The sequence below is a fragment of the Trachemys scripta genome, chromosome 11 (genome assembly GCF_013100865.1).
Source record: "Trachemys scripta elegans isolate TJP31775 chromosome 11, CAS_Tse_1.0, whole genome shotgun sequence".
Lineage (NCBI taxonomy): Eukaryota > Metazoa > Chordata > Testudines > Emydidae > Trachemys > Trachemys scripta.
Genome location: NC_048308.1, coordinates 61,658,388 through 61,686,379, shown reverse-complemented (window position 1 = coordinate 61,686,379; position 27,992 = coordinate 61,658,388). Strand labels below are relative to the sequence as shown.

General features: G+C 54.4%; 1 protein-coding gene across 3 annotated transcripts in view; it reads left to right on the top strand.

Moving 5' to 3' along the window:
• COL6A2 (collagen type VI alpha 2 chain) overlaps positions 1-25,401 on the top strand; it is a 52,572-nt gene extending 27,171 nt beyond the window's left edge. The window contains exons 17-28 of one of the 3 annotated variants that reach the window (XM_034785047.1): positions 930-992; positions 1,502-1,564; positions 2,809-2,859; positions 4,012-4,047; positions 5,560-5,622; positions 6,188-6,250; positions 6,532-6,567; positions 6,936-6,981; positions 7,803-7,955; positions 9,817-10,269; positions 10,578-10,616; positions 23,564-25,401. In XM_034785047.1, coding sequence (XP_034640938.1) covers positions 930-992; positions 1,502-1,564; positions 2,809-2,859; positions 4,012-4,047; positions 5,560-5,622; positions 6,188-6,250; positions 6,532-6,567; positions 6,936-6,981; positions 7,803-7,955; positions 9,817-10,269; positions 10,578-10,616; positions 23,564-24,171 — 1,674 coding nt within the window. In that variant the 3' untranslated portion in view covers positions 24,172-25,401. Of the gene's footprint in view, positions 1-929; positions 993-1,501; positions 1,565-2,808; positions 2,860-4,011; positions 4,048-5,559; positions 5,623-6,187; positions 6,251-6,531; positions 6,568-6,935; positions 6,982-7,802; positions 7,956-9,816; positions 10,270-10,577; positions 10,617-12,140; positions 12,565-19,094; positions 20,146-23,563 lie in introns of those variants that run through there. The other 2 variants (XM_034785048.1, XM_034785049.1) reach the window with 2 other exon arrangements.
• Positions 25,402-27,992: the final 2,591 nt, after the last annotated feature.

Genomic DNA, 27,992 nt, shown 5'->3' with positions numbered 1-27,992 from the left:
ATATCCGCCCCCCATTTCCGACTACAGCGCGTGTACCCTTCCTCTGAGCCCCCGGCAGGCCCCACTCTCCAACCCCGTGTGGAGCTGCTGCCCGCGGCTGTGTGAGAGCCGAGCCCGCCTGCTGCGTGTCCCCTCGTGCTGACCTCCATCACACGGGAGGGCTGCGCAGAGGGCAGGAATCTGTCCAGATGCTGTGCACGGTCATGCAGGCAGGTCTCCCAGCCATAAGGAGATCAGAGCCTGGTGTGGGAAGCCACATTTCCCTCTCCCCAATACCCGCCCCCCCCAACCATGTCCCTGTAATCTGGGTGCTGGAGAGAGGTTTCTTTAACCCTTCTCTCCCTTTCCACAATGCCACAAACGTGAGAAGCCCCGGCCACCTGCTGCCCCTCTTGTGCTTGGCCCCAGGATGGAGAGGCAGCTGCTTGTGGCTGACTGGGGGGGTGTCAGCTGGGAAGGAGCCCCCAAAGAGCCAGCCGGGGGTGGCCCAAAGCAGAGGAAGCGGGGAAGAGTCCCTGGCAGGAACGCTGAGCTGGGCCTTCCCCGATAGCATAGCCCTGCCCGGGGAGCAGAGTTCGAATGCTGAGCACTTTGTCCCATGTCAGCCGGGGAAGGGCACATCGCATTGTGTGCTCAGGCAGATGCTCTGCCGTGAGATAGTGCAGCGCCAGGAGAGCATCCCTCGGGCAATCTGCAGCAGCGAGAGGCTTCCCCTGGGAGAGGGGACACTAACGGCAAAAGGTTCATCACTCAGAGGTGCCCAGATGGGAGCCTAGGACTGCCCAGGTGCCCTGGTTGACCCCACCCCATCCAATGCCCTGCAGCCAGTGGTGCCTGCCCTACACTCTGCACTGCCCGTTAGATGCTGAGAGCTGGTGTGTGCCTGTCTGCTCAGTGTGCTGACCTGTCTCCTTGCTTTGTTCCTCAAGGGTGATCGAGGACTGCCGGGGCCCCGAGGCCCGCAGGGTGTCGAGGGAGAGCCAGGCAGGCCTGTAAGTTTCCCGGTGATTGCGGAATAGTGAGTGACTTTGATAACAGCCCCCAGTATTTACAAAGAATGATACGAACGTCCGCTCACCCTTCCCACCTCCCAGCAGTGGGGCCGGCATGTTTTACAGATGGGCACAGGGTCAGAGCCAGGATCAGAATCCAGGCCCGTTCAGTAGCTCCTGCCGCTGTGCTCGGTCCACTAGGCTGCACTGCCTCTCTCAGGCCGGACTTCCTGGTCACTTGGCCAGAGCTGCCCCTTTGCGCCCTGGTTTAGTTGGTGGTTAATTCCAGCGTCACTTGGTGGCAGTAGTGGTTTCCCCCTGGAGCCCATTAATGCCAGAAGAGTTAGGTGCATGGGCCCTGCGGGGATGCGAGCAGCAATTGAAATGTGGAATTGTTCTGTGTTACTTTAACCCCCCGTATCCCCCAAGCCATCCCCAACACCATGCCCTGGCCCAGTGTGCGATCGGTGTCCTCTGCTTATCCTGCTCTCTCCCACGCTGTCTTGCAGGGATCTAGTGGGAACCCAGGCGACAAGGGCCCAAGGGGCAACCAAGGGCCCCCAGGACAAAAGGTAAAGTCTAGACGTACGTCCAGTGCAGTAGAAAGGGGGGAACCAACGGCTTCACCTGTATACTCCATGGGGGCAGTGAACGCCCCCACCTCAGTCTGCACCTCTAAGATCCACTCTGGGTTCTCACCTGCCCCCTCCAGCCGTGGCAGCTTAGTCCTTCCCTTGGCCAAAGCCACGCTGGTGACACCTGGGTGAAGCGTCCAGGCCCACACCGGCTCCCTGTCCAAACTCTCCTCCCGTCAGGCAGCCCTGCTGTTTCTGGAAGGCTGGTGCTGTTGGTTTCAGAGTCCTGTGCTGAAGTCATTGCTGTCCATAGCCCCATTCCTCTGCCTTACCAACCAGGGTGCTCCGTCTAGAGCGCGGCAGGGCCCAGCGGCTAGCCAAGCCAGTGACCCAAATTAGGGTTACCATTCGTCCGGATTTACCCGGACATGTCCTCCTTTTGTGTGCTAAAAATAGCGTCCGGGGGGGGAATTTGTAAAGCACTCACAATGTCCGGGATTTCCCCCTCCCCCGGCAGAGCAGAGCGAGCAGCTGGGAGGGCTGCAGGAAAGTCCCGGGCTGGACTCCGGAGCAGCTTCCTCCTCCCACCCCCCCCTCCCCGCATTCTGAGCCGGCCGGCAGCTCCTCCTCCTGCAGCCCGCTCCGGCAGCCCTGTGCAGGGCCAGGGACCGGGTTTTGTGTTGTGCAGGGGAGCTCAGCCATGTGTCCGGCTGGCACAGAGCCCAACACCCTGTTCTGAGCAGCAGGGTAAGGGGGGGCAGGAGAAGGGACAGGGAGGTTCTGGAGGGGGCAGTCAAGAAACGGGGGGGGCCTTTGGGAGGGGAGTGGAGAAAGTTTTGGGCAGTCAGGGTACAGGTAGGGGGTAGGGTCCTGGGGGGCAGTTGGGGGGGGTCTTAGGAGGGGGCAGTTAGGGGACAAGGAACAGGGAGTCTTAGGTAGGGGGTGGGGTTCTGGAGGGCAGTTAGGAGCAGGGGTCCCAGAAGGGGGCAGTCAGGGGACAAGGAACGGGGGGAGGGTTGGGGGTTCTGGGGGGGCGGGAAGTGGGAGGGGCGGGGCTAGGGCAGGGCTTCTCCCGTCCTCTTTTTTGCTTGTTGAAATATGGTAACCCTAACCCAAATGCAGAGATTGCGGGTATGTCTTCTAGAGAGAGAAGCTCCCCGACTCACTGGCGCCGCTAGCTCAGCCCGGGCTGGGTTTTAACATTCTGGCTTCACTGAACCGTTCTCTCTTTCCCCCCAAAGGGAGACCAAGGCAGACCTGGCTTCAGCTACCCTGGCCCCGTAGGACTTAAGGTACGTATGGCTCAGGCAGAGGCGGATTAAGCTTTTGTGGGGCCCTGGGTCAGAGCAAGTGGGGGGCCCCTCCCCACCCCTCCTGCTTGCAGTCCCCCCAGCTTCCCCCCTGCACTCCTGCTGGGGAAAGGCGGGTTGGGTCGCAGGAGCACCGGGCAGGGGGGAGCGAGTTGGGGCTCAGGGGCGCCCATTTTTCTGGGGGCCCCCAATTGGCCGGGGCCCCTGGCTGTGGGTCCCAGTGGCTAATCGGCCGCTGGGCTCAGGAAGCACACTCCTGCCCCGCACACTAGCTGCTCTGGCTGCAGCAGGCTGTGCAGGGGACGTCCCAGCTCTCTGGGCTGAGCCATTTGAGAGAAGCAGAGGAGAGAGCTTTTCGGAGGAAGCCTTGTTGGAGCCAGATCCGGAGAAAGGGGAAAGCTGCTGTCCTGGCGCTAGCGTGGCAGTCAGCTGAGCGGCCTGGCATCACTCTGCAGCTGAAACCAGTGGGGAATCCTTCCCACACAGCAGAGGGGCAGGCATGGAAGGGGCGGTGAGAGGCTGGCAGGAGAGTTCCATTGTCAGGATGAAGCATTATTGCTCCCCTGAATAAGGAGGAACATAATGGGCCTGTTGGAGGGTCAGATTCCCTCAGGTAATAAACTAGGGTTTGCATGTTCCGTATCTGGCTAAAGGTGGTGTGAGGAATGCAGGTCTGGTACAAGACCCACCTGCTCTAAACATCCCTGCTGAATCCGACTCTGCGTTGAATAGGCGACTGACTGGTCTGTTTGTTAAATAGCTACCTGCGGGTTATCCCAGCCTGAGCCAGCTGTGCAGTGCTATGGGTTCCCACCACCGCTCTGCCGGGGAATCTTACCCTCTGCTTACAGCAGTCATCCACTCGCTTGTGGGGCTTCAGGGCCAGAGCCAGAGCCAAAGCCTCCCACTGACTCCAGTGGGCTCTTCTGGCTGGGCTGGCAGAGGTGCTGGGGACCTGTCGTCCCCACAGAAGTCCAGGGGAGTTGCAGGGGCTCAACCCCCTCCTAAAACCAGGCCACAAGTATATTGGTGTATTATTTTGAAATGTGCCCATCACCGTTGTCTCTGGGCACATGTGCAGCAAATTTCAATCCAGCACAAAACTGAAGCTAACTAACTCCTGTCTGTTCCCAGGGCGACAAAGGCGAGAATGGGTCACCTGGTCCAGAGGTACGGGGTGTGTGTGTGTGTGTGTGGGGGGTGTATTTATGAGGCTATCGAATTAACCACTGAGCTGAGCAGTTAGTTCCTGGCCTGTCAATGAGTGACAGAGGAACCCTGCACTGATGGGCATGGCTGAACTGTGACCTGCGAGCAGCTCTGTTGATCCCAGGGGGCACTAACCTGGTGACCTGTGTCCTACCAGCAGCCCCATTGGTCCCAGGGATGACTCACTTGGGGAAGGGTGTGCAGGACCCTGATCCATTTGGTTGGATTTAGCGATGTGTGTACACACAGACACAGGGGCTAGTGTCGCTGTGTGCGCTGCCCTCTCTCAGCACACGCAGTCCAGGGAGGATGCTGAGAAATAACTGTCCTCCAACCCTAGCATTGCCCTGGCACTGACAGACCTGTGCCCTCAGGGTGGCACCCAGCCTGGGAAGGGCCCTAGCAAGGCCCGCTGCCGCCCCGGGCAAGGGGAGCTGGCACAGTGGCCGTGCAGGGAGCCATGGCATGCCCTGCCCCTGGGGTCGTCCCTCAGGGAATACTGGGGCTGGACCAGCAGAGGGGCCGCTGGAACTGTGCACAGGTGGCCAGGAGCCCCCACTGAGAACCCTGCAGTGGCCACAGGGGACTGGTCCAGCCCACTGAATCACTAGGGCTCTGTCCCTTGTGGAGCCTTGGCCTGGCCCCTAGTGCCACACGCAGGCCTCGGCTTGGGCTTGGTGTGGGCCAGGAGGGCTCCACCCACAGCAATGGGCTACCAGCGGCATTTCTCCTCACCACAGAGCCCAGGCGCTGTGTGCTGGTGGTGGGCCGAGGGGCACAGGCGGGGTGGTACCAGGTGAACTATCCAGAGTAACTAAGGACACACAGGTATATAGTCAGTTATCCTCCTCGCCCTCACACTTCGTATGTTGGTCATTCCAGGTTTGTACAGCACCTAGCACAATGAGGCACCAGTCCAGGGTGGGGCCTCTGGATGCTACCCTGGTAAACGCTGCAATCTTGTGGTGACACTCAGAGGCAGATAGCTACATGCTAGCAGCAATTACCGAGCCTCAGCTTGCCAAAAACCCTACGTACCTCACAGTAATTACCCCTGCATGCTGCACATTGACATGTGCCAGGCATATCTCCGTTCGGTGCAGCATTCAGCACTAGGGCCACACGTTAGCTGTCTAACTTCCAGCAGGAGTTAGTCCCATGCACAGGATCACCAAGCTCTCCCGTTGACACACCTGGCCCTGGAGCTCTTCCAGGCATGTGTTTTTGGAGTAGTAACCTGATGTTTCATAAAGCGTCCCCCTTCTGAAATGAATGGCTGGGAAAGCCAGATGTCTGCAGAAATCCCACTTCCTCTTCCGCACGCCTGGGGCTCCTTGACGACAGGCGACCTGTGCACGGACTGCGTTTCTGGGGCAGGAGATCAGCCCGGGCACCGCTGGTGTCTAACAGCAGAGCAGCTTTCCCAGCACATGCTCTGGACTGCCATCACATCTCTCTTCCTCCTTTGAACAGGGCGGAAGGGGTGACGTGGGAGAGAAAGGCGAGCCTGGGCTGAAAGGAGGCAAAGGGGGTCCTGTAAGTACACTGTCAGTGCCGCTCCCATGTCCAGGCCCTGCTTTCCTACCGTGGGCAGGGCACCCGTGCTGGCAGAGGTAGGGGGACGACATACGGACCCTGCTGTTCTGCACGTCTAGTCTCTGGGGTGCCTGGGTGTGATCGAGCCAGGTTAAAGGTCAATAGAGCACCCACCTGGCATTGCTACTGCGCCCCAGCCTGGGCAATGCCCGTCTCGTTACACTGGGAGTGTAGCTGGGATCACTGGTTCAGATTTCTGGCTGGGGGACAAACTGGCAGCTTATGGGCCATGCCACTTGCAAGACCAGAGCACACCCTGCATGTGGCTGGATGCTGGACGTGTTGCCTACCTGGCCCCTTAGCACACATGGCCCCCGTACCAGGAACCAAACGTTTGTCGTGAGATCTGCCTGAGTAGAGCACAGCCACTCCTGTGGCTAGGAGCTAGTGTCCAGCAGGAGAGGCAAGGCCCTTGGGTACTCAGCTGGGGTGTGGGGGGGCTCTTATTTCAGCAGTATCGCCCATGTCATGCCTGTCAAATTCATTCCTTTTCTCTTCCTGCCAGGGTGACCCCGGCCCGCCCAGCCCACGAGGCCCTAGAGGCATCAAAGGCGACAGGGGTGACGAGGTACCGTACCGTGGCACTGTCAGATCGGTTGCGCCCAGCTGCTCCCTTTCTCCCTCCATCTTATGCGTGCTTGCAGCAGCTAGGCTGAAGAAGTCCTGGTAGGGCCTCCCCCTGCTAGACTGGCAGGGGGCTGCTGCCTCGGGGGCCAGCCATTAATGATTCCAGCTAGGCACTCTGGGGCGGTTACTGTTCCCCTTCCTGCCAGCCCCTGCATGAATCCAGCCCCAGATCCCAAAGGTGAGTCCAGGAAAGGGCATGACACAGCTGTGTTCTTCTTACAGGGTGACCCGGGCTCACCCGGAGATCCTGGCCTAACCGTAAGTAGAGACAGGTTCCTAATGACCTCCTACGGATACAGCTGGGGGGCGGGGGGATGACGCCCACCCAGGGACGGTTTCTCCTGCGGCATGCTGAGTGGGACTGAGACGCCGAGGCAGATCCTGCTCTTGGTGCCAGGGATGCAGCTCTGGCTGGACTCACCCTGTAGCACCGAGCAGCAGTGAATGCCCCTGTTGGCCACAACACTAGCAGGAGAGCGGCGTGGGCCTGGCCACAGCCAAAGTGGAGTCTGAGGGAGGGAATGCAGAAGGGAAGCTGTGCTGTGGGCCGGGAATGGTGAGGGCACTCCCACCCTACGGGCAGGCTGGCACTCACCAGCGCTCTCCTCCTTGTGTTTTGCTGGCAGGAATGCGATGTGATGACCTACGTGAGAGAAACCTGCGGCTGCTGCGGTCAGTCCAACGCTCTTCTCTTTGGGGGCTCAGTCAGCGCTGGGCAGCTTGGCTCTGAACCCGGAGCATGCTGTGTGTCCCTTGGGGGTCCCTCCCCAGTCATCCCCCTCCGCGCCTGTGGTGTTAGCAGGAAGGTCGTACATGGCAGACCTTGCCCTGAGGAGAGGGCCAGCTCTCCCCTATGTGCCACTGACGGCCTCAGAGTTGGGGCAGAGCAGGACTATAGCGGGTTTGCTCACAGACAGTATCGTCCGCACACACAGCTGCTGCCCGTTGGCACCGTTCGTGCTGAGCATGCCCTGCCCATTGGGGTGATGGAATTGCCAGCAGAATACAGAATCCACTGCTCAGACTCAGGGAAATAACGACACCCCTGCTGGGCCTGACCGTCCGCGCCGGCCTCTGCTCGCTGCTCTGCACGCTGAGCCATCGCGGTGTGAGACAGCCCGGCCGGTCTCTAGTGCTCTCCTCTGCCAGAGAAAGACATCAGGGAATGGTGGGTCACAACCTTCCCTGCCAGGGACAGGGACTGAGTCCCTGCTGAGCTGGGTGTGTAAAGGGCTGGAGAATTCACTCAGCTCTGCAAACTCAGATAAGGCTAATAAGCATCCAGCCACCTGCCTCAGAGCATCAGCTTAGTTTCCTCCCAGAGAGGCCCAGCTGCGTGTGGATAGCTTCACTTTCCTTCAGGTAGGATGGCAGGGATCTGATGTGGGATCTTCCCGTGGATGGCCTCCCATGTGGTGGAGACCCTCCCTGCTCTCTGAGCAGTCCCTGTTGGCCTTGTCCCCCTCTGATCCACTCCTCTCTCCCATCCCCAGACTGTGAGAAGCGCTGTGGTGCCCTGGACATCGTGTTTGTCTTAGACAGCTCCGAAAGCATCGGCTACACCAACTTCTCTCTGGAGAAGAACTTTGTCGTCAACGTGGTCAGCCAGCTGGGCTCCATTGCCAAGGACCCCAAGTCAGAGACAGGTGAGGAGTGCGTGTGAGCAATGGTGGGGGGCTATGAGGGAGAGACAGATGGGGCCCTTGGACCCCCACAACTTTCCCACCTCTTAACCACCCGACCTAAGCAGGGCCGGCTCTAGGCACCGGTGTTCCAAGCATGTGCTTGGGGCGGCATTTTTCAAGGGGCGGCACTCCAGCTTTTTTTTTTTTTGCTTCGGCGGCCCTCCCGACCCCCCCCCCCCCCTTTTTTTTTTTTGCTTGGGGCTGCAAAAAACCTGGAGCCAGCCCTGGCCCTAAGGGAGGTGTCCATATGGCAAGCAGCCTATATGTCCTTGTGCAGACTGGGCTCCAAACCAGAGGAGAGCCCGGGAAGAGGCTGCTGCTATGTTCATAACATGGCCGTCTGCCATTGCTGACTGTCTCCCAGCCCTCCTGATTGCTGGGGGCAGTCACATGTTTCTCACAGGACTCCCTCCCCTCATCCGCAGGCTCCCATGATACCAGAGAAACTCCATTCTGTGTCCCTGGCGCCCATGTTAAATAAGCAAGAGTCACGCCACCATTAAATGTAGGTTAAAGGTCACAGTAAAATTGGTGGGAAAACCAAATTAGGGGAAAGGTCAGCAGCTCCTAACTCTGAGGTAATGGAAATTGGTGGGATTGCTAGGACTGTTGGCATGCGTTCCGGCATGCTCGGAATGTGGACATGCGCAGGAGAGAGATTAGCAAAGGGGCCTAGCCAGGTCTGACAGGACAGTAGAAAAGTCAGTGTGGCAGTGGGCAGCCAAAGGCGTCAGGCACGGACAGGAGAGAACAAGAGAGAAGAAAGAAGCTTGCTGGGTGGTCCATTGACATTAGCAGCAGAGGGAGGCAGAGAGCGAGAGAACTCCGGAGACACAGTCAGCAAGTGGAATAAACCTGTCCGACAATACTAGCATGTTGTGTAGGACAATGGGAGTGTGTGTGTGTGCGCATAGGTTACTAAAGATGAATGTGTGTTTGTTGGTTGTAAAGGGAATGTTTAAATGTAAGATTTAAAGAAGTGTTACCACTTGCTATCAAAACCTGTGAGAGATGGGGCAGCTGTCAGAGCGCAGCTACTTCGGAGCGTTTTAAACTGTAAGGCAATATGATTTGGGGTGCTCTTTAGCTTCATATTAGGGATTTGTGTTTTAGAACAGCAATAAGGGATTGGTGTTTTCGATTATTATTGTATTAGGATTGTTCCAGGGCCGCCCGGGGGGGGGCAAGTGGGGCAATTTGCCCCGGGCCCCGCAGGGGCCCCATGAGAGTTTTTCAGGGCCCTGGGAGTGGGGTCCTTCACTCGCTCCAGGGGCCCCGGAAAACTCTCGTGGGGACCGGCCCCCCTCAGAGCTTCCTCCGCTCCAGGTCTTCGGCGGCAATTCGGCGGCGGGGGGTCCTTCCGCCCCGGGACCTGCTGCTGAAGCGCCGGGTCTTCGGCAGCAATTCGGCAGCAGGAGCCCCCCGCCGCCGAAGACCCCAGGCCCTCTGAATCCTCTGGGCAGCCCTGGATTGTTCTATACAAAAATCCGGGTTGTTTTCTATTGTTCAGAGCCTGAGAGAATTGGAATTGTTTGTTGTTTTTTAACACCATGTCAGCACTTTGACCATGTGAAACCATTCTGTCTTTCAGTGCATGTCACTGGTGCAAATCATTGGCATGCATGATGCAGTGTGGCAGTGTCATGATGTCACATGTGATGCTGCCATGCAGCGGTCCTGAGCGATGGTGCCCTCCCCAGACAGTTTGGCATGTATAGTGTGGTGCCAGCATGTGCCCTGTGTAGGGAACACACCCCAGTGAGCTGGGGGAGGGCGCCAGGGGAGTGAGGATGGCAGGGTGTGACCATCTGTCTCTCTGCAGGTGTCCGGGTCGGGGTGGTGCAGTACAGCCACGAGGGGACGTTCGAGGCCATCCAGCTCAACGACGAGCGCATCAACTCACTGTCCAACTTCAAGGAGGCGGTGAAGCGTCTGGAGTGGATCGCCGGGGGCACCTGGACACCCTCCGCCCTGAAGTTTGCCTATGAAAAGCTCATCAAGGAGAGTAAGCGAGATAAAGCCAGTGTGTTTGCAGTGGTGGTGACAGACGGGCGCCACGATCCACGGGACAACGACATCAACCTCCGGGCCTTGTGCAACAGCGGGGTGACCATTAACGCCATCGGCATCGGAGACATGTTCTATAAATCAGAACAGGACGAGACCCTGAAGTCCATTGCATGCGATAAACCGGAGCACATCCGGAAAATGAAGCTCTTCTCGGAGCTGGTGGCTGAGGAATTCATTGACGAGATGGAGCACGTCCTCTGCCCAGGTCTGCACCTGCCACGCTGGCTCAGTCACCGCGCGAGGCTGGGGCTGGGGTGCGAGTTGGTCGATTGTATGCAGCACACAGTGCGGTAGCACCGGGTGACAATGCATGTAGCTGGGTCAGTTACACTGGAGAGCGCATCTCCCTAATGCAGATCAGCATAGCCAGCTCTTCCCCAACCGGAGAGCAGACCCCCATGGGCAGCACCCACCCTCGTGTGTGTCCTCGCCCACCATGGGAGCAAGAGGCCTGGCCTGCTGCTGAGATGGGGCGGCACCATCTCACTAGCTGCTCCTTTGTTCTCGTTTCAGATCCACAGATCGTCTGCCCAGAACTGCCCTGCCAAACAGGTAAAAATAACGCCAAACAGCTCCGTAACTTGTACACCGCACAGTAGTGGGTGGGTGGGGAACGGCAGCCTCTCTATCCATGGAATACCCTGGCGGGGGCAGAGAAAGGGGCTGTCACTTTATCTCAAGAGAGGCCCCAATTTCCATCTCCCCCCGCACTTTGCCTGTCTGGCTGAGGGCTCTCCACAGGCAGGTATGTGTGTGCAGTACAGCCATGCTCAGCCCTCTCTCTCTTCTCCTCATCCCAGTGGAGATGGCACTGAACCTAAACCCCGGATCCTAACCCCCCACGGGACCTGGCAGGGCTTGGAATCCAAATCCAGGAATGAACTGCTCACGTGGCACCGGGCATTCCCTGGGGTTGGGCGGGCAGTACAGTGGAACTGGAAGGCTTCCCGTGGAGACTTGGCTCACACTGGCTGTACTGAAATTAACTAGTAACACTGAGTTGGGGAGTAGAGTGCAAAGGGGCTGTGTGATAGGGCGGGTCAACCCTGCGGGGTGAGAGAGGCAGATGCTGCTTGGTGTGGATCCCAGTACTTGGACCATGTTCTGCTTGTTAAGTGTTAAAACTCCAGCCTCAGCTACTATTGCTAGCACAGAAAGTGCAACATGTCTCTGTCTGCAGACCTGCCAATGAGCTCTGGGCAGCTTGAAAGCTTCTCTTTCCCCAACAGAAGTTGGTCCAATAACAGATATTACCTCACACTCCCTATCTATCGATCTAATCATAGACCCAGTGTTTGGCGATAGGCGAGGTGTGCAGGTTACAGCGGGTCACGCATGTATGCATGTTGCCAATACTTGCGATTTAGTTGTGAGTCTCACCATGTTGTTTTCCGAAAGCCCCAGCTCCACAAGTCAGGTGACTGTGGGATCTCAACTTACATGGACTGGAAAGTGACTTGTTTAAAAATGAATCTGTAGAGCAAGGCTGGAAAACAGGACCCCTGCAGGCTGAGGAAGCAGAAGAAAAGAAAAGGAATCCCAGTTTATTCTCTCTTTAAAATCTCATGATTTTTCAGCCAGTCTCATGACGTTGGGGGCCCTGACTTGTGAATTTGGAGGCAAGACTGAGGAGGGATTGCAGGGAGCTCCATGCTGTGCCCTATGGCGAGGGTTGTCCTGGAAAGCCATATGTAGGGAGCTCTCCTTCCCTACTGCCCTGGGGAAATACTTTGCAAGCTTCTCTTCCAGTCTGCCCAGCCTCCCTCTCTGGGGAAGACTGGGCAAGGACTGCCAGCATGAGGGAGAGATGGCAGCTGGCAAAGCCTTGAGCAGGGAAGACAATGAAATTTTGCACCTTGTAATGAAAGTGACAACCTGCTGTCCCAGGCCAGGGAAGGGGCTAGCCGGACACCCTCCCCTCCTGCCGATCTGCTGCTGCGCGTCAGCGCTGACCGCTCCGGCTGCTACAGCCTCGCTTGTCTTGAGCAGCACCTGACAGTCGTGCCAATCGGTGTGTTGTGCACCAATATCCAGTCGGGACTGTGCAAACCCCACTGACTCCTTTCACTGACTCAGGTTTAACCCTGCGTTGCGGAGCTGAACGGCTAGCCCCGAATGCGGCACCTTCCCACTGAATTAGGGGCTCTGGACGATGCACTCCAGCCCCACGTCTGCTTTGAATTTGGATCTGGACAGATCTCAAAGGATGCAGCAGCCTGCTCTTCCAGCCACTGCTTTGTCTTCGGCTGCGCCAGGCTTCAGAGCCCTGCTTGTGCTTAGTTGCGAGGTCAGACTGGCAGTGGGGGTGGGAGCAGTGCCACGGGCGCAGGATTGATTTGTAAAGAGGAACCGTGCCAGGGCAGCATCACCGGCGCTTGGAACAGCAGCATGTTCGGGTTCTGCTCAGTTTCTGCCAAGCGTCCATCAGGAGACCCCAGACCCGGGCGAACGTGGCCTTCGTCACACAGCAGCTCTCGGCCATTCTTATTGCCCATGCCAGGTACGGCACTGCTTAGTACCACTTCCCTTTTCCTGCACTGCATAGGGCTGGATCAGAAACCCCCCGGGGGGCCTGTGGGGAGTCAGGGGACTCTAAAAGCAGAATTCCCTCACCCAGGCCTTAGCCCGGGTGCACCCACGGAACACGGCGGTTGTAGAACGACTCCCCTCGGGAATGGTGGCAGAGAAGGCGTAGGCCTGGCGGTGACGGGTGGGTGTCGCTTTGCTCTGGGTGGGTGGAATTCCCACTGGGCTGGGGAGTGAGAGGGATTTAGGGGGCTGGCTCTGGCTCACTGCCAGGCTGCGTGTGACACCTGGCAATGTCCGGCCGGGTTTGGCCTGGGAAGCCGGGCCGTGGCCAAAGCTGGGAGGAGCCAGGCTGTGCTAGAGAAGCCCAGTGAGGGGCAGCGTAGGCGAGCTGAGGGCTTGGTAGCACATGGCTGCAATGATGTGGTGGGCTCTGCTCCCCTCTGAGATGTGTATGTGCCACCCGCCCCTCGGACGAGTCAGTGGCCAGCCAGGGCCTGGAGCCAAACACAGACAGGCCTGGCCCGGGGCCTCACTAATACCAACCCCTGGGTCTTACAGAGCACATGTCAGCAGCAGGCCCCAACGCACCCACACTCTCTAATGGCTTTCCCCCCGCCCCAGGGCAGGGCAGGACTGGCAGACCTGGGCAGGTGGGGGCTGGCACTGAGAGGCTGCGTGTCTTGCCCAGGGTCACACAGGCAGGTCTGTGGCAGGGTGGGAATTGGCCTCAATGTAACAATCTTGGGGTTCGTTAAACATCCAGCCAGGGAATGAGAAAGGAATAAAACTTGTAATAAACCAAACTAAAGAGTGTCTGAGGTGATGTACTGTGCACAGCTACACTGGGTTCTCCACCACCACTTCCAGGCACCTCTCTAAATTCCTGTATTTATCATACTGTCCCTCATGAGGGAGCGTCTCCAAATTATAATCTTCCACAAACATGTCTCTATATCGTCCCTCTTAACGAAAAACAAAAATTAACAGCTAACAACTATCTAATAACACATGCATTAAATTCTCAACCCATCTAGTACGTTTCCATAAACCCAATGAGTCCTCTCCCTAGAGCGGAGAGGTTACCAGCACATCACTCTGGAGTGAGTCTTCCCCACTCACTTTTCTCATCTACCCCTTCTCCAGGCAGGTTAGCATGTCTCTGAGTCTTTCAGGACTCCCTCTCCAATCTTCTCAAAATCAGTCTTTTCTTTCATTAGAGTCTGAGTTGTTCTCTTGTTCCTTGACAGTTTCTCCTTTCTCTGTTGATGATAAAGGATCAGTCAGGTGGGAAATGCCAGAGTCCACCTCAGCTGTCAGTGTGTTGGAACTTTCTGGGATTACTCGTAGATCCCTTCAGTTATGCCAAAATGGGCCCCCCTGGCTATCTGGACTACATAAGACCTTGGACACAGTTGTTCTTTAATGGAACCCTTTGGCTCCAAGTATCAGAGGTGTGATTCCTCAGGCACTGGCCCTTTTGTCAAAATTATATTTCTGCTTCCACTGCTTTTCTTTCATTTCCATGTGGTTTCATTGATATGAGATTTTAGCAAGTTATCAGTGATTGGTACATTAGATCTGAGCCTTCTTCCCATTAACAGCTCAGCTGGAGAAAAGTCATTCTCCAGAGGTGCACTTCGGTAAACCAATAACACTTTACCCCAATCACCCCCACTGGCAAAAATCATTTTCATAAGGTTCTTTACTGTCTGTAGAGACTTTTCCACAAGTCCATTTGTTTGGGGGTAATTCGGACTTGATGTTTTGTGATGAAAATCCCAATCTAGGGCAAACTGCCTAAAATCTGCAGCTCATTATCACTAAAGACTTCATCTGGAATTCCGTGTCTGGAGAAGATTCCCTTCATGCCGGCTGTCACTGATTTACTATTAGTACTGTGCAGTGTGCACATTTCTGGCCATAGAGAATAATCTGTGACTATTAAATAACCCTTTGATTGCCAGGTAAATAAGTCAGCACAAACCTTCTCATGAGGCATTTGTGGAACTGGGTGAGGTCTCAGCGGCTCTGCCTGTTGGCTTGGCTTGTTCAAGCATGAAAAGCAGTTTCCTACTACATTAGTAATGTCCTGGTTGATCCGCAGCCAGTACAGCACCCCTTGTGCTCATAGTTTGCACTTCTCAATTCCTAAATGACCCTCGTGGATCTTCTGTGGCATTTCTTTTCAAAAGCTCATTGGAATTACAGCCTTACTAGCCTTGAAAACCACCCCATCTATCACAGCAAGTTCATGTCTGCACTTCCAACAGTCTCTTATACTTGGACAGCAACTGTTTATTTCTTCAGGCCACACTTCAATGATCACTTCTTTAAGGATCCCCAATTATTCATCTTTCTCCATTTCCCCTCTTGTTTGTTGCAGTTTCCTGATAGCTATGGGAATTGACTTTACAATCAAATCTACATAGGCTTGCATTTCTATCTCTAAAGGCTTCTCTGGTTTCGTGGGAGCCACTGCTCTGGAAAAAGCAACAAAGAGTCCTGTGGCACCTTAAAGACTAACAGATGTATTGGAGCATAAGCTTTCATGGGTGAATACCCACTTCGTCAGACGCATGGAAAGTGCATCTGCAGTGAACATGAATTTACTGGGAGTGTAGATCACAACCAAATCATACTTTTGCAGCTTTATCATCATGCTTTGAATCGTTAAGGTGCAGTCATTTAACAGTTTGCTAAATAACACTATCCAGGGCTTGTGGTCCATTTCAACTTCCGCTGTCTAGCCATAAATATACTGATTGAATCTCTCACAGGCAAATAATATTCCTAAAAGCTCCTTCTGGATCTGTGTGTATCTGGTTTCTACCTCAGTCAGTGATTTGGCTGGATATGCCACTGTTTGCCAACAATATTCCTCACGCTTCTATAAAATCACTGCACCTAACCCAGACTATGAAGCGTTTGCTCAAATTTTAATAGGCCATCCTGGTGCATAGAACTTCAACACTGGCTCTTGTATCGTTTGTTTTGTTTTTAAACCTTCCCATGATTCCTCCTATTCTGCACCCTGATTTTTATTCTCTAGGAGTTTTCTCAAAGCTGCTGCTTTGGGAGATAGATTTGGTATGAATTTTCCAAGATAATTAACCATTCCCAGGAACCATTGGACATCTTTCTTTGTGTGATGGCTGAAATCTTCCTCTGATCAGTTTTTACACCTTCGTTGGAAATAATGTCCCCATCAAAAGTCAGTTCTGTAACCTCTAAAACACATTTCTCCCTATTTAGTTTGAGGTTTGCAGCTCTAGTTGCATCTAGGACATCCTGAAGTCTATAATCATGTTCCTCCCTAGTTGAGTCTCAGATGAGGATGTCGTCCATTGAGGTATCAACGACATTAATGTTTCCATAGATCATCTGCATGGTCTTGTGGTACATTTCTGGTGCTGAAGCTAAGCCGAAGGGTAAGCGTAAGAATCTGTATCTTCCAACTGGGGTATTTAATGCACGTAGTTTTCAGCTTTCTTAGTTAATTTTAGCTGCCAATATCCTGAGGATGCATCCAATATACTGAAATATTGCGCCATAATCTCTTCTCTGGTTGGTAGTTTGACACGTTCTCTTTGTATAGCCTTGTTGAGGTCTCTGGGATCTAAGCATATGCATAGCAGGCCATTATCTTTTCTCCACAATGACTAGGGAGCTCACCCATTCCGTTGGCTCCTCAATTTTTTCGTATTACTTTTATTGCTTCCATGCTTGCAAGCTCAGCCTTGAGTTTATCACAGAGTGCAAATGGCACCTTTCTGCATGGATGGAGAACTGGAGGGACCTGCTTGTTTGTCTGGATTCTGTGTTCATCCTGCAAGCAATCCAACCCTTGAAACACATCACAATATTCCCGAATGAATGCCTCATCATCAAAGGCAGTTGGGATCTGCAGCATTTTTCAAAATTATTATTTCCCCCATATTTATGACAGTTTCCCAAAGGCAACACACTGTCTGGGGCCTTGCTGTGATCCACAACTTCCACATGACTGTCTGTACCCAGCCTTCAGATAGAAGTGGTTCACTCTTTGATTTGACCTGTTCTGGCTATCTGCCTTTGTACTTAGTACATGGAGAACCCCTTCTGGTGAATTCAGCTCTCTGGCTTGTGCTTTCACAGTTTCTGCTGCCCTGTATATCTGGAGAGCTTTTTCTAAAGTTAAGTCTCCTTCACAGAGCAGTTTCTCTCTTAGAATCATTGGTGGAATTAAAGACAATGTGGTGAGCTGATAGAGTCTCTGGTCAGAGATAACAAAGTTTCCTTAATTCTCTGACATATTGCTATTGGTATCGTCATTTTTTTTTTTTTTTTTTTTGCATGCATGTAAAAAATGTGTCTCTCTCAGAGGTCTCATTCCTTTTTGGCATGCAACGTTCCTCAAATGTAGTCAGTATTTTACTTAACGTCATACTTTCACCGTCTCCAAACTTAAAGTTGTTATAACTGTCATAGAAATTTCTGTCCGTTCCAGCTGAGGAATAAGGAGAGACGGACACAGCTAGCCAAGCAAGGAGCTCCGGGAGGGGCGATCCGTTTATTTCAATTGCAATTGGGTTCAAGCTCATAAATCAGCAAGTACAAAGAAAACACTTACATCAAAGCATTATATGCAGTTGCTTATGATAATCTATCGCTCTATGATTGGCCAAAATTTGCCATCATTACCATACTTAATTAGCAAGCTACATGTATCTGCCCCTCTTATGACCCCTTATTGTTCATCTACTTGCCCCCCACCCTTGTTATTTTGCAAACTAAGTAGTTAGTTATCTATAGGATACAGGCACAGGGAGTTCCATTGTCTATAGGTTTGGAGTTTGGCTACATTTCCTCTCGAAGGAACTTCCTGAGTTAAGACAACCTATAGCTGACACTACATGTTTCCCATGTGTACGTGACAAATTTGTCCCCTGGCCGTTAAGCAGAATAAATTTATATCAGAACTATCCAGTGCTTCCTCCCCAACAACATGCAAAAAGATGGATGATTTCACTTTATCACTTTTCTCAACTGCCCCTATATACAATTCAAATCGCAGTCTGAATTTTTTCCAGTTCTCTGCAACTTTGCTGGACAATGACAGACTGGATGGAGGCTGGAACATATCCATTTTTGGCTTCTTATCCCCTTCTTAAGCTAGTCAAGCTATTGTTGTGCTCATAAAATACATACACAAGCCTTGGTGCTTCTCTGTTTGCTACTCCACCTGCTCCCCTTGCCTCTGCTTTCAGTTTCAGACACAGGAGTTAACCTCACCATGAGGGCAGTCTCCTCATTCGTCACTTCTCACACCGTGTAGTGATCCTGGGGTTCGTTAAACAACCCGCCAGGGAACGAGAGAGGAATAAAACTTTCAATAAAACAAACTAGACAGGTCTGGGCACAGCTACAATTGGGTTCTCCACCCCCACTTCCAGGGCACCTCTCTAAATTCCTCTATTCATCATACTGTCCCCTATGAGGGAGTGGCTCTAAATTATAATCTTCCACAAACATGTCTCTACATTCAGGTCTCCAAAGTGGTAGGCCGGCCTGCGCACAGCCCCTCGGCATTGCAGAGCCAGCCCTGTAGGGAGCCTAGCTGCATACTGCCCTGGGGTACATCACCCAGAGAAGGCAGCTACGGAACCAGCTGTACCGCACGTACTCCCCACAGGCATAGGAGGCCCGAAAAGGTTTCTGCCCCTCAGCGCTGCCAGCTCCCCAGGGCAGCTGGGGCCTAGCAGGAGCACCAGAGCCCCAGGCCCTTCCCATGCACAGGGCTGCGCTTGCTGGAGAACAATGTATTTATTGCTTTGGGGCCCATGCTCAGCATGCGGGGCTGAGCACAGAGCCCACCTGAGCTGAGGTAAAGGCTGGGGTGGAAACCATGTTAAACTCTGTGGGTCTGGGGGGCCCCTTCTAACCCAGGCAACCAGCCACTTCAGACGAGCGCTGCTTGGAGTTTCAGGAAGCAGGCTCGGTGCAGTGCAGGAATGTAGCTTGTGTTCATGGGGTGGTTTCTCATGGAAGCCTCGTTAGCTGCCCGTGGCTGCACCCCGATGCACTCTGTTGAGTTCTGCATGGATGGGCCCTTGGAAACGCTCTGACAGCTGCCCAGAAACAACGTGGCAAACCCAGTCTGCTGCCAGCTGACCCCTTGCTCAGAGGGAGGTCGGACAGTTTCCTTCTTCAGCAGCTCTCCCCATCGCGGGAGGTGCAGGAGGAAGGAAGGGACATGCATCAATAGCTGCATACATTTACTGCAAATCCTCTTCCAAGTCCTGTCTAAGGGCCCAATCCAAACCCCGTGGGAGACAACAAACAGCTCTCCCTTCCCTTTGTGAGATAGGGCTGCAGCCGCGCTTCCAGGCTTTGGTCTTTGCTTCTCCCTCCCGTGCTGGCTGTCGTTCCTACAGTGCAGGTTACGTAAGAGAACTGAGCAGTGATGGGGGACCCAGCAGTGCTAGCGAGCCCTGAAAATATTCTTTTGACGCTCACTTGCAGATGGCAGGAACCCTGGGAATCCAAACCCACTTATTTTCCGCTTCATGGAAGAGGATGTCAAGATATATTTCCCCTCCACCAAAGAGTCAATCGCCCAGTTCCTAAACTCTACGCGGGAAATCCAGGACCCCGACATGTACAGACAGCTGGTGGCCACTTTGGCCTATACCGCCGAGAACGCCAAGTTTGCCACTGGATATGAGCGGCAGGAGTGGATTGACCTGTTCATTGACACTTTTAAAATAGTGTCCAGTGAAATTGTGGGGGATCCAGAAACCGTGCTGGGACTCTGCTGAGCTTTGCACGAGGGACACTGTAAAGGAATGGCCGCAGCTGGAGCAGGCGCTCTTGGGAAAAGCAATGTTCCCTGTAAACAGTGCTCTTGAGAATTCCCCTGAGGGGCTGGGTACCATGATGGACGCATTGAGCTTAGGAGGAGCCCCGAGAGTCTCGGTTGCTCCCAGCCAGTGATTTGATGGCAGGGGCGGTTCTCTTCAGCGTGGCTGGCAGAGCAGCACAGTGCATCTTCCCAGAAACCAGGAGAGATGCTCCTGCTTCACCCACTATCTCTGCAGCACTTTTTAAGGGAACGTTGGGTGCTTGCAGAGGAGCTGTCCTGTCCTGAAGAGACACTCTTATTCTGTCCTTCTAAACACGCCAAGCCCACAATGACAGGCTAGCTTGTCAAATAGCCCTTATGGGCCCTCCCAGCCCTCAGTCCCGCCTGGGCTCCGTGGCGGAATCAGGGAGGTTGCTTGCTGATGTGTACCAGAGGGCCAGAGCGAGCCCTTTCTCAGCAATGGGTGTAGGGATGTGTGCTAACATGTGTCTCTTTTCCTACGTAGCTTTTGTTCCGATTGTCCTCGAATTTTCTCCTGTGTTCTCTTTTTGTGTTAACTAACCGGGCTTTCCGTGGGTTATGCCAGCCCCGAGAGAGGCCAGGCTCCCAAGCAAGAAGCCCCAGCACGCTACCCCCTTTGCTATAATCACAATGTTTAATCACTCAACTTGCGCTGTAACCTGTGCTATTAAAGAAAAGACAGCAGTGCGAGCGGTTCGGGGTGGGCCCCCTTTGTGTCTCCCTTGGCCTTTGTTGGAAAACGCCCTGGTCTCAACACGTGCCATGTGTCTCCGTCTGATTGTCATTCTGCCTGCATGTCGTACGCATACTGGACTTGCTCTTCTCACTGTCCTACAAGCCACATGCATAGTCCTAGGCAGGAAAATACAGCACGTGTCGGAAGAAGGAGCTAAAAGCTGTTACCCAGTGACTGCGCCGTTCTGACGTATAATAATGTACCGTACGTATGTACGGCAATAGGTGTAATCAGGCTGTAGTTCTGTGCGTGGGAAGTTCCTAACCAGCTGTGTACGCGATTCAGAGACGTTATAGTCCCATGATGTGAGCCATGGTCATTATAACCTGCTCCAAGGGACCACATGGGGAGAGTTTCAAAGGCACCTAACTCCCATTGACTTTGAAAGAGAGTTGGGAACCATGCTGCTATCTGTGCTTTCAAACCTCTCCCCCATAGCTACAGAAGAGCAGACCAAAGAGTACGGGGTACAAATATTAGGTTCCGATGGGTGAATTCTGCTAGCCCCCTGATATTGAGGTAGCTTCAATGCAATGACTTCAGCTATCTTGTGCATTTCATTAGCTAATATGCAGATGAAAATACACAGAACTGGACTGAGCCTCCCATCGTACCATGATGTTTGGGCTATAATGCCATCTTTCAAGGGCCTGAAGCGGGTACATTTGCCAGAGCGCTAGGCCCGGCCAAGAGTGGGAAGCAGGAGCTGGAACTGGGAGTCTGCAAACCTCAGAAATGTTTTGTGATTCTGCACCCCAAATTCTGGCTAGGTACGAGAGCTTCACCAGAATGAGCCAGAGCTCTGGGGCCTGTGAAACCAGGCTGAGCATTGCATGGCAATAGGCATGTCGGCTGGCATCTGCCATTTTCTGCTTTTGGTGGGGCAGATGCCCCTCTTGCTCTGCAGCTGGGCCCTTTTGCTGCCAGCCTGCCCGGTGGGAGGGAGCTCAGAGAATCCCAGCGCTGGCAAATATTGAGAAAAGGACTGACAATGCTTGGCCAGGCTTTTGAATGGCTTGGCTTGGCTTGAGCTTTGGGCAAAGGGTTGGGAGCAGGGCAAGGTCCTGCCAGTGTCTGACTCCATTTGTTCGTCTCTAGATATAATCAACGTAGGTACGGTGGGGTGAAGTGAACAACCCCTCACACACACCACCACCATTTTGGTGTGCGACACCAAAGAGAGCCTGTGGCTTTAGCTTGCTGGGGTGCGGCTGAGAAGCGCTAAACTCAGAGCATTGTTGCTGCTTTGGCCTGAGCCAACGATGCATCACTGTTGACACAGGAGGAATCCCGTCTGGCTTCTGCGGGGCTGCCTGAGGCCTGACGTGTTTTCCTGAACCGGCTCCTAAGTCAATACAGTTTAGTTTGTTTTAGCCAGGTGAGTTTATCCCTCCTCCCCCTCAGGCTGCAGCTAGTTGTTTGGTTTCCCTGGCGGAGCTCGCCCAGAAAAGGACTAAAACAAATCAGAAAAAATCTAAGTCTCCAGAACACGAGAACAGTATCTCAGAGGGCAGTCTCAGTATCTCTGCGCAGTCTGAGCCAGTGAGTGGGGATGGCGCCTGGAGAACCTGTTCTTGGCAAGGCCCTAGCAGCCCCCAGGCAGACTCTGACGCAGAATCCATGTCTCACGGCCCAGCGGACAGGTGGGGGGATTGAGGGGACAGATGATCTCAGGGGGAGGGGGTTGCAAGCAGGGGAAGGGTAGGAGGTTGCGGTGAGATTGCCCACCATGAAATGGCAAAGGGATTCCCTGGCTGCTGGGCTCTTCATTGAAGGAAAACGATAAAAAGACATGGACAGAATTGCGAACAGGGCAGTGGGTGGTTCTGTCAGAGCTCGGAATTCCCCGTATGTAAAATCAGGTGTTAGGTGTGGGAAGCAGGGGTGTGTGAGTGTGTGTGGGGGACAGGCTGGGTTATCTGTGTGGGACAGGCTGGGTTATCCGCAGCAAAGCACTGGTGGTTCTTGTTCAGTTGATCTGCTTTACCCAGTGTCTCCTTTCGACCTGCACTGACCTGGTGCAGCCGTAGCCTCCTCTCTCTGGACGCTGCAGGGGAAGGACCCGTACTGCAGTTGCAGCAGGCTGTGAAGGGCACATGCTGCTGGCCTTGGGCTGGCTATTGCAGGCCTCAGGGATGCTCCTTTCCCAGTGTGGGGGTGGCAGATTTGCAGAGCTTATTGGCAGCCCTCCTGTCACATCCCAATGGGGTAGTTGATGGTAGCAGCCCCCATCCTTCGCGGGGGAGGAGGAACGTCAACCCGACCTCTGGGCTGCACCCACAGCCTGGCTGGCAGCTGGGAAGACAAATGATGGGCGGCAGCATGATGCCAGGGACCACTAACGCTGACGGGGGCTTGTCTAGATCTGCTTCCCCTGCCCCACCTTGGGGGAGCCTCCTGCCTGGGGGGCCCTTCCCTCCCTCACCCGAAATCAGGCCATGCCAAGCAGGGAGCTCGGGGGCAGCTCATCCCCACAGAGGCAGGTGCATAATCCCCCTGACTCAAAGAGCATCCGCACCCACAGGCCGGGGCAGGGAGTGGGTGGGTGCGACGTGAATGGGCCTGGAGCCCGCTGGCGTGCCCCTCCATGCCAGGCAGGGAGCAGGCCCATGTTCCAACCGGCTCTGAGGGCGCCCGGCCATTGAATGGGGTGGCAGGAGGCTCAGGATGACCTCTCTGCCGCGGGCTACAGCACAGGGCTGAGGTGAGTGACTGGTGAGCCCCTTTCTGACGCTGCCCCTAGCCCCACCCCTGGCTTTGTTATCCTCTCCCCCTTCCAGCAGCCCGGCCTGAGCGTGCTGGGGCTCTATGAGACACACCCAGCAGAACGGCCTGTGCCCGCAGGTAGCCCAGTGCCCCAGTGAATGACCAGACCACTGGGTATACAAGACAGCTGCCGGGGAGCAGCAGGCCGGGCCAGGGCAGAGAGTCAGCCTCCTCTTCGTCTGTTCTGACACTGAATGGGGCTTCTCCTTCCACTGGGCTGTGGCAAGGAGACAGCTCCCTAGCCTTTGTCTGCTAGCCTTTGTGCTGGCCTGTACCCCACGCCAGGGGCTGCCACCGGAGAGGCTGGGGTGGCTGCAAAGTGAGTGGCCTCCCGCTGCACCATTGCCCTCCTCGCTGCGGCTGGATGGTCACAGCCCTTCCTCAGCTGCCTCATGCCCTGCTCAGACTGCAACTCTGGCCTGGTGGGGAGCAGCCAGAGGGGCTTGGAGTCCCAGAGGAGAGGGTTGGGGTTCCAGGGAAGCAGCCGGGGGTTGCCCCCACAAACACACCACTCTTGTCCAACCCAGGCACTGTGAGGAAATGGTGGAGACCTCCTCTGGCTCCTTTTCCCCAGGCTCGAGGTGACTGTTTTCCCTCTGCCCACAGAGCTGGCGGTGGCACAGTGCACACAGCGCCCTGTTGACATCGTCTTCCTGCTGGATGGCTCGGAACGAACTGGAGAGGTGAACTTCCGCAGGGCCCACAGCTTTGTGGAGGAAGTGTCCCACCGCCTCACGCTGGCCAGGGGTGACAATGACAACATGAATGCGCGGATCGCCCTCCTGCAGTATGGCAGAGAAAACGAGCACGTGGTGGTCTTCCCCCTGACATACAACCTGACCTACATCTCAGAGGCCCTGTCCAAGATCAAGTACCTGGACTCCTCCTCTAACATCAACTCCGCCATCCTCCATGCCGTCAACAACATCGTCATGAACCCGCAGGACCAGCAGAGAGCTGCCCGGCGCAACGCCGAGCTCTCCTTCGTCTTCATTACCGACGGCATCACGGGCAGCACAAATCTCAATGAGTCCATTAACTCCATGAAGAAGTATGACGTCATGCCCACAGTGGTGGCCCTCGGGAGTGATGTGGACATGGATGTCCTGCTGAAGATTGGCCTAGGGGACCGAGCTGCCATCTTCCGGGAGAAGGACTATGTCAGCCTCTCCCAACCCGGCTTCTTCGACAGGTTCATTAGGTGGATATGTTAGTTCAGGAGAATGCGCACGTTCTCCGTCGCCAATACACACACCCATGATATTCCTTGGTTTGTTTTGTTCTCTTGCCACTCTATGGTTGTAAGCAGGCCCTGAGCGGTTGGTACAAACTGCCCTCTGGACTGTCTCTTTTTTAACCAAAGTTTGAAGCTGATTTTTTTTATTTTCATGATGAACAACAATGTCGCTCATGTTAATGGTGCTAATTATAATCAAGATCAAAGAAGTATTCAGAGCCATACCATGTCATTTGTCATGCCCTAAGCAAACAAAACGCTCTCTTAGTGTGTGTGCTGTGATCCTATGGGTGCTAAACAGCGGGGCAGCAAAACTTTCCAATTCAGCAGGGGGAAGAGTCATCTCTGGCATCCAAGAATGTGTCCAGCCACCCGCCCCACAGCCCCTATCCCCCCACCTTCCCAAGCATTCCTAGGTGGAGCTTGCATCGTGCTGGGGGCAGTACATCCCCACTGCTGTTGCTGATGGCTCTTTGTCCTGGGATCAACCTCAATGCCTTCTAAGTGGGCCTGTGCACTGAGCTTGGACCTCAGGTTTATTCATAGTTAAAAAGAATAGAAGAAAAATAATTGGAGCCTTCATTATCCTAGTGGCATCCCCAGGCTTTGACGTGTTCCACTGGTGAGCACCTTCTCTTCCCGCTCACCTCTCCTCCTGCCCTCGCTGAGGGGCTTCAGGGGTAGATGGCCTCTGGTACATCCTGGTATGTCTTGATATGACCAGCAAAGTGCACTTCCATTGCCTTGTTACCTGTTCTTACCAGGGGGTTACCTGTCCCCCTCCCTAGCAATGATAGGTTGGTCTGTTAGCCCAAGTTCTGAACCATTCCTTATGCTCCCATATGACCCATTCAGCGCTACATCTGCCTTGCATTTCACTGGCCTCCTCCTGCATCCAGACTGTTCTGTGACTCTCCTTGTCTCGTTTCCTTCTGCTACCATCACCCAGCTCTCCTGAGTGCCTGTGCATTTACCACCTCCATTAGAGTCCTCATGGGGAGGACCAGCGTGCAGGCTGGGTGGCAGCACCCAGCCAGGCCCCTGATGGGGCGGTCTGAGCTGGAGCGCACCCAAGGGTGTGCATGTGAAACCAGGAAATTGCAGCTTAGAGCACACGTGCGACTGGGGTCGCCTGAATGACATCCAGCCCTGGACTCCGCTTGTGCTCTACAAAATAAATCAATAAATAAACTACCCCACCCTAAAACTATTGTGTGGTGTGTGTGTGTTCAGTGCATCTGGGAAATGAGCTCAGGTTCCACCTGGTGTCAATTGGGGCATCTCAAGTGGAGTCAACGGGCCAGATCCCCCATGCTGATGCAAATCACCATCACGCAACTGAAGTCCCATGCCCTATAACTCCTGAGTGAGTCCCACCAGCACTAGGGGGGTAGGGTTGTTTCTAAGAAGCCTCTGTTCCAGAGGAACTTTGTGCGGAGATGAGACAAATAAGGAAGATAATGTCACTGGCCCCTCCCCAGCCACTACAGCATGTTAATCCCGGCTGGACAGAGCCAAAAGGGGCGGGGACTTCCCTGGGAACACTCCACCAGCCGAGGAGATGATTGTACTTGGAGAGAACTGAAGGGACTGACTATGTCGTTCCATGATTCTGCTCACCCAACACCTCCTGGGGATTGGCTGCCTCATTCCATAGTGCCCCTGAATGCCCAGCCACCTATGTGTAAGCTGCGGGAGCTGAGGAGCAGACCACATTTCTATAGACACATCGATTTTGCCCGTATGCTCAGCAGACAGCCCTGCTTTGTCAAGGTGATCAGTTTGGGCTGTTTTGGGTTAAATTTCACGTAATTCTTGGAGGTGAAATGTTGTATGAGTCATGTGCAGCAGACCATAGCATATCCTGATTACTCCCAGGGGAATTCTGCGCCACTGCGCAGTGCAGAATTTTGCAGAAATCAATGTTGGGTGAGCAGAATTTCCTTTTTCCCCCACAGAAATGGGCTGCAGAGATGCCACTAGGGGCCACTGGACCCTCAGAGCCCATCTCACAAATACAGGACAAAGCCGGGGGAATGGGGAGGGAACTGGAGGGTTCCCAGGAGCTGCAGTTCCCAGCATGCCCTGAAGGAAGGAGAGGGCAGTGCACAGGAAATCCAGCATCAGGCTGTTTCTCCCCGTGGATCCCTGGGCTCCAGTGTGTGTGTCTAGGCCAGTGGGCCATGGGGGCCGCAGCTGGGCTTGGGGGCGTGGGGTTGTGTGTGGCTGGGCTGTGGCTGGGCTCTGGGGAGGAGGGGGAGTGAGTGTCCCCTCCGGTGGGGAAGGGGGCAGAGAAACAGGAACTGGGCTGTAGGGGTTTCTTTAACTCTCTACTCCTGGGGGAATATTTGTGTGTGTCTGCATTGTTACAGACATACTTGCTGATAGGTATTTTGAAATAAATTACCAAAATAATTGAAACTGGCGTGATTATGTAGAGTTATTTTGAGAAATAAAATTAGCATATTTTAACGTATCGTGCAGAAATTTAATTTTTTTGATGCAGAATCCCCCAGGAGTAAGCCTGATTGACAGGCCACCCTGCTCGCTAAGCGAGGGGTAGTGACGGTCAGGTGTTTCTGGGGCGAGGGGAGGAAGGACTTGGTTTAAGGGTCCTAGATTTCATTTGACCCTCCCCCTCCAGCGATTAAAGATGAAGCTGCATAGACCCAACAGAGAGTCCTTGTTCCTGCTCAGTGACCACTAGAGTTGAAATCACTGATGAGCTGGCCTGGGGCTGAGCCTTAAACCTTCGGAGGGGCTGAAGCACCGGAGAGCGGACGGAGGAGCAGTGAGGCCCCCACCACCCTTAAATCACTAGGAGCTGAAATCACAAAGGACGAGGCTCGGCGGTGGGACCTCAGATCCCCAGAGTGCAGCCAAAGGCAGCGGCACGGGGACAGACAGAGCAGCTGCATCAAAGATGCCACCTAGCCAGTAAATTCCACAGCTGGGATTGCCAATAGCTGGGCTGGGTGGCCATGGCACTGCGGGCCTGGGCTGAACTAGACCAAGGACCCAGCAGCACAGCAGCCAATGCAGTCACAGAGGTGGCCGTGACCGGAGCATCAGTCGCAGGACATCACTCACCCACCACAGGGGCGCGAGAGGTGAACCCACGAACACACTTCTGGACGCTGGATCTTTGCTCACCTCACACAACCAACCGTGAGTGGGGGGCAGCAGAGGGAACAGGGGAGTGGCGTGTTAAAGGGACATTCGGCCATCGGACTTTACCACTGCTGGGTGGAAAACTGAGGCAAAGGATACTGCCCACGATACGGTGGGAGGGCGTTTCACATATTGTTTGAGTCACTGCTCCCTCGTCCCAAGGAAATTTGCTGTTCCCGCGCCTCTCACTAGAAGATTTCTGTTTGCTGTGCCCAGACCCAGGGCTTACACGTGGGGAAGAATTGCCTCGTAGAGGTGACCAGGGCGGTGTGTAGTTTTCCCAGATGTCTGGCTCGGGGCTCGCACCATTCTGGTGTGCATTGTGAAGAGCACCCCCAGGTATCGACCATGGCCCTGGTTGCAGCCGATACCACCTGGCAAGGGGTTCAGTGACAGAGGGGAAACGAGCCAGGTCATAAGCTTAAAATGCTTCCAGACAGAAATTGAACCAACCAAACAGAAGAGAATCACTAGCCACAAGGTTACACGACATTCGTTTAGAAGAGGGAGCAAAGGGCAGCGGAAGAGCGAACTGGAGCGAACTAACAGACGTTCTTAAATTGTATTTGGCTGCTGCTGCTGCTGTGCCACCGATGTGCCAGGCCGGTGGGAGGCGCTTTCTTAATC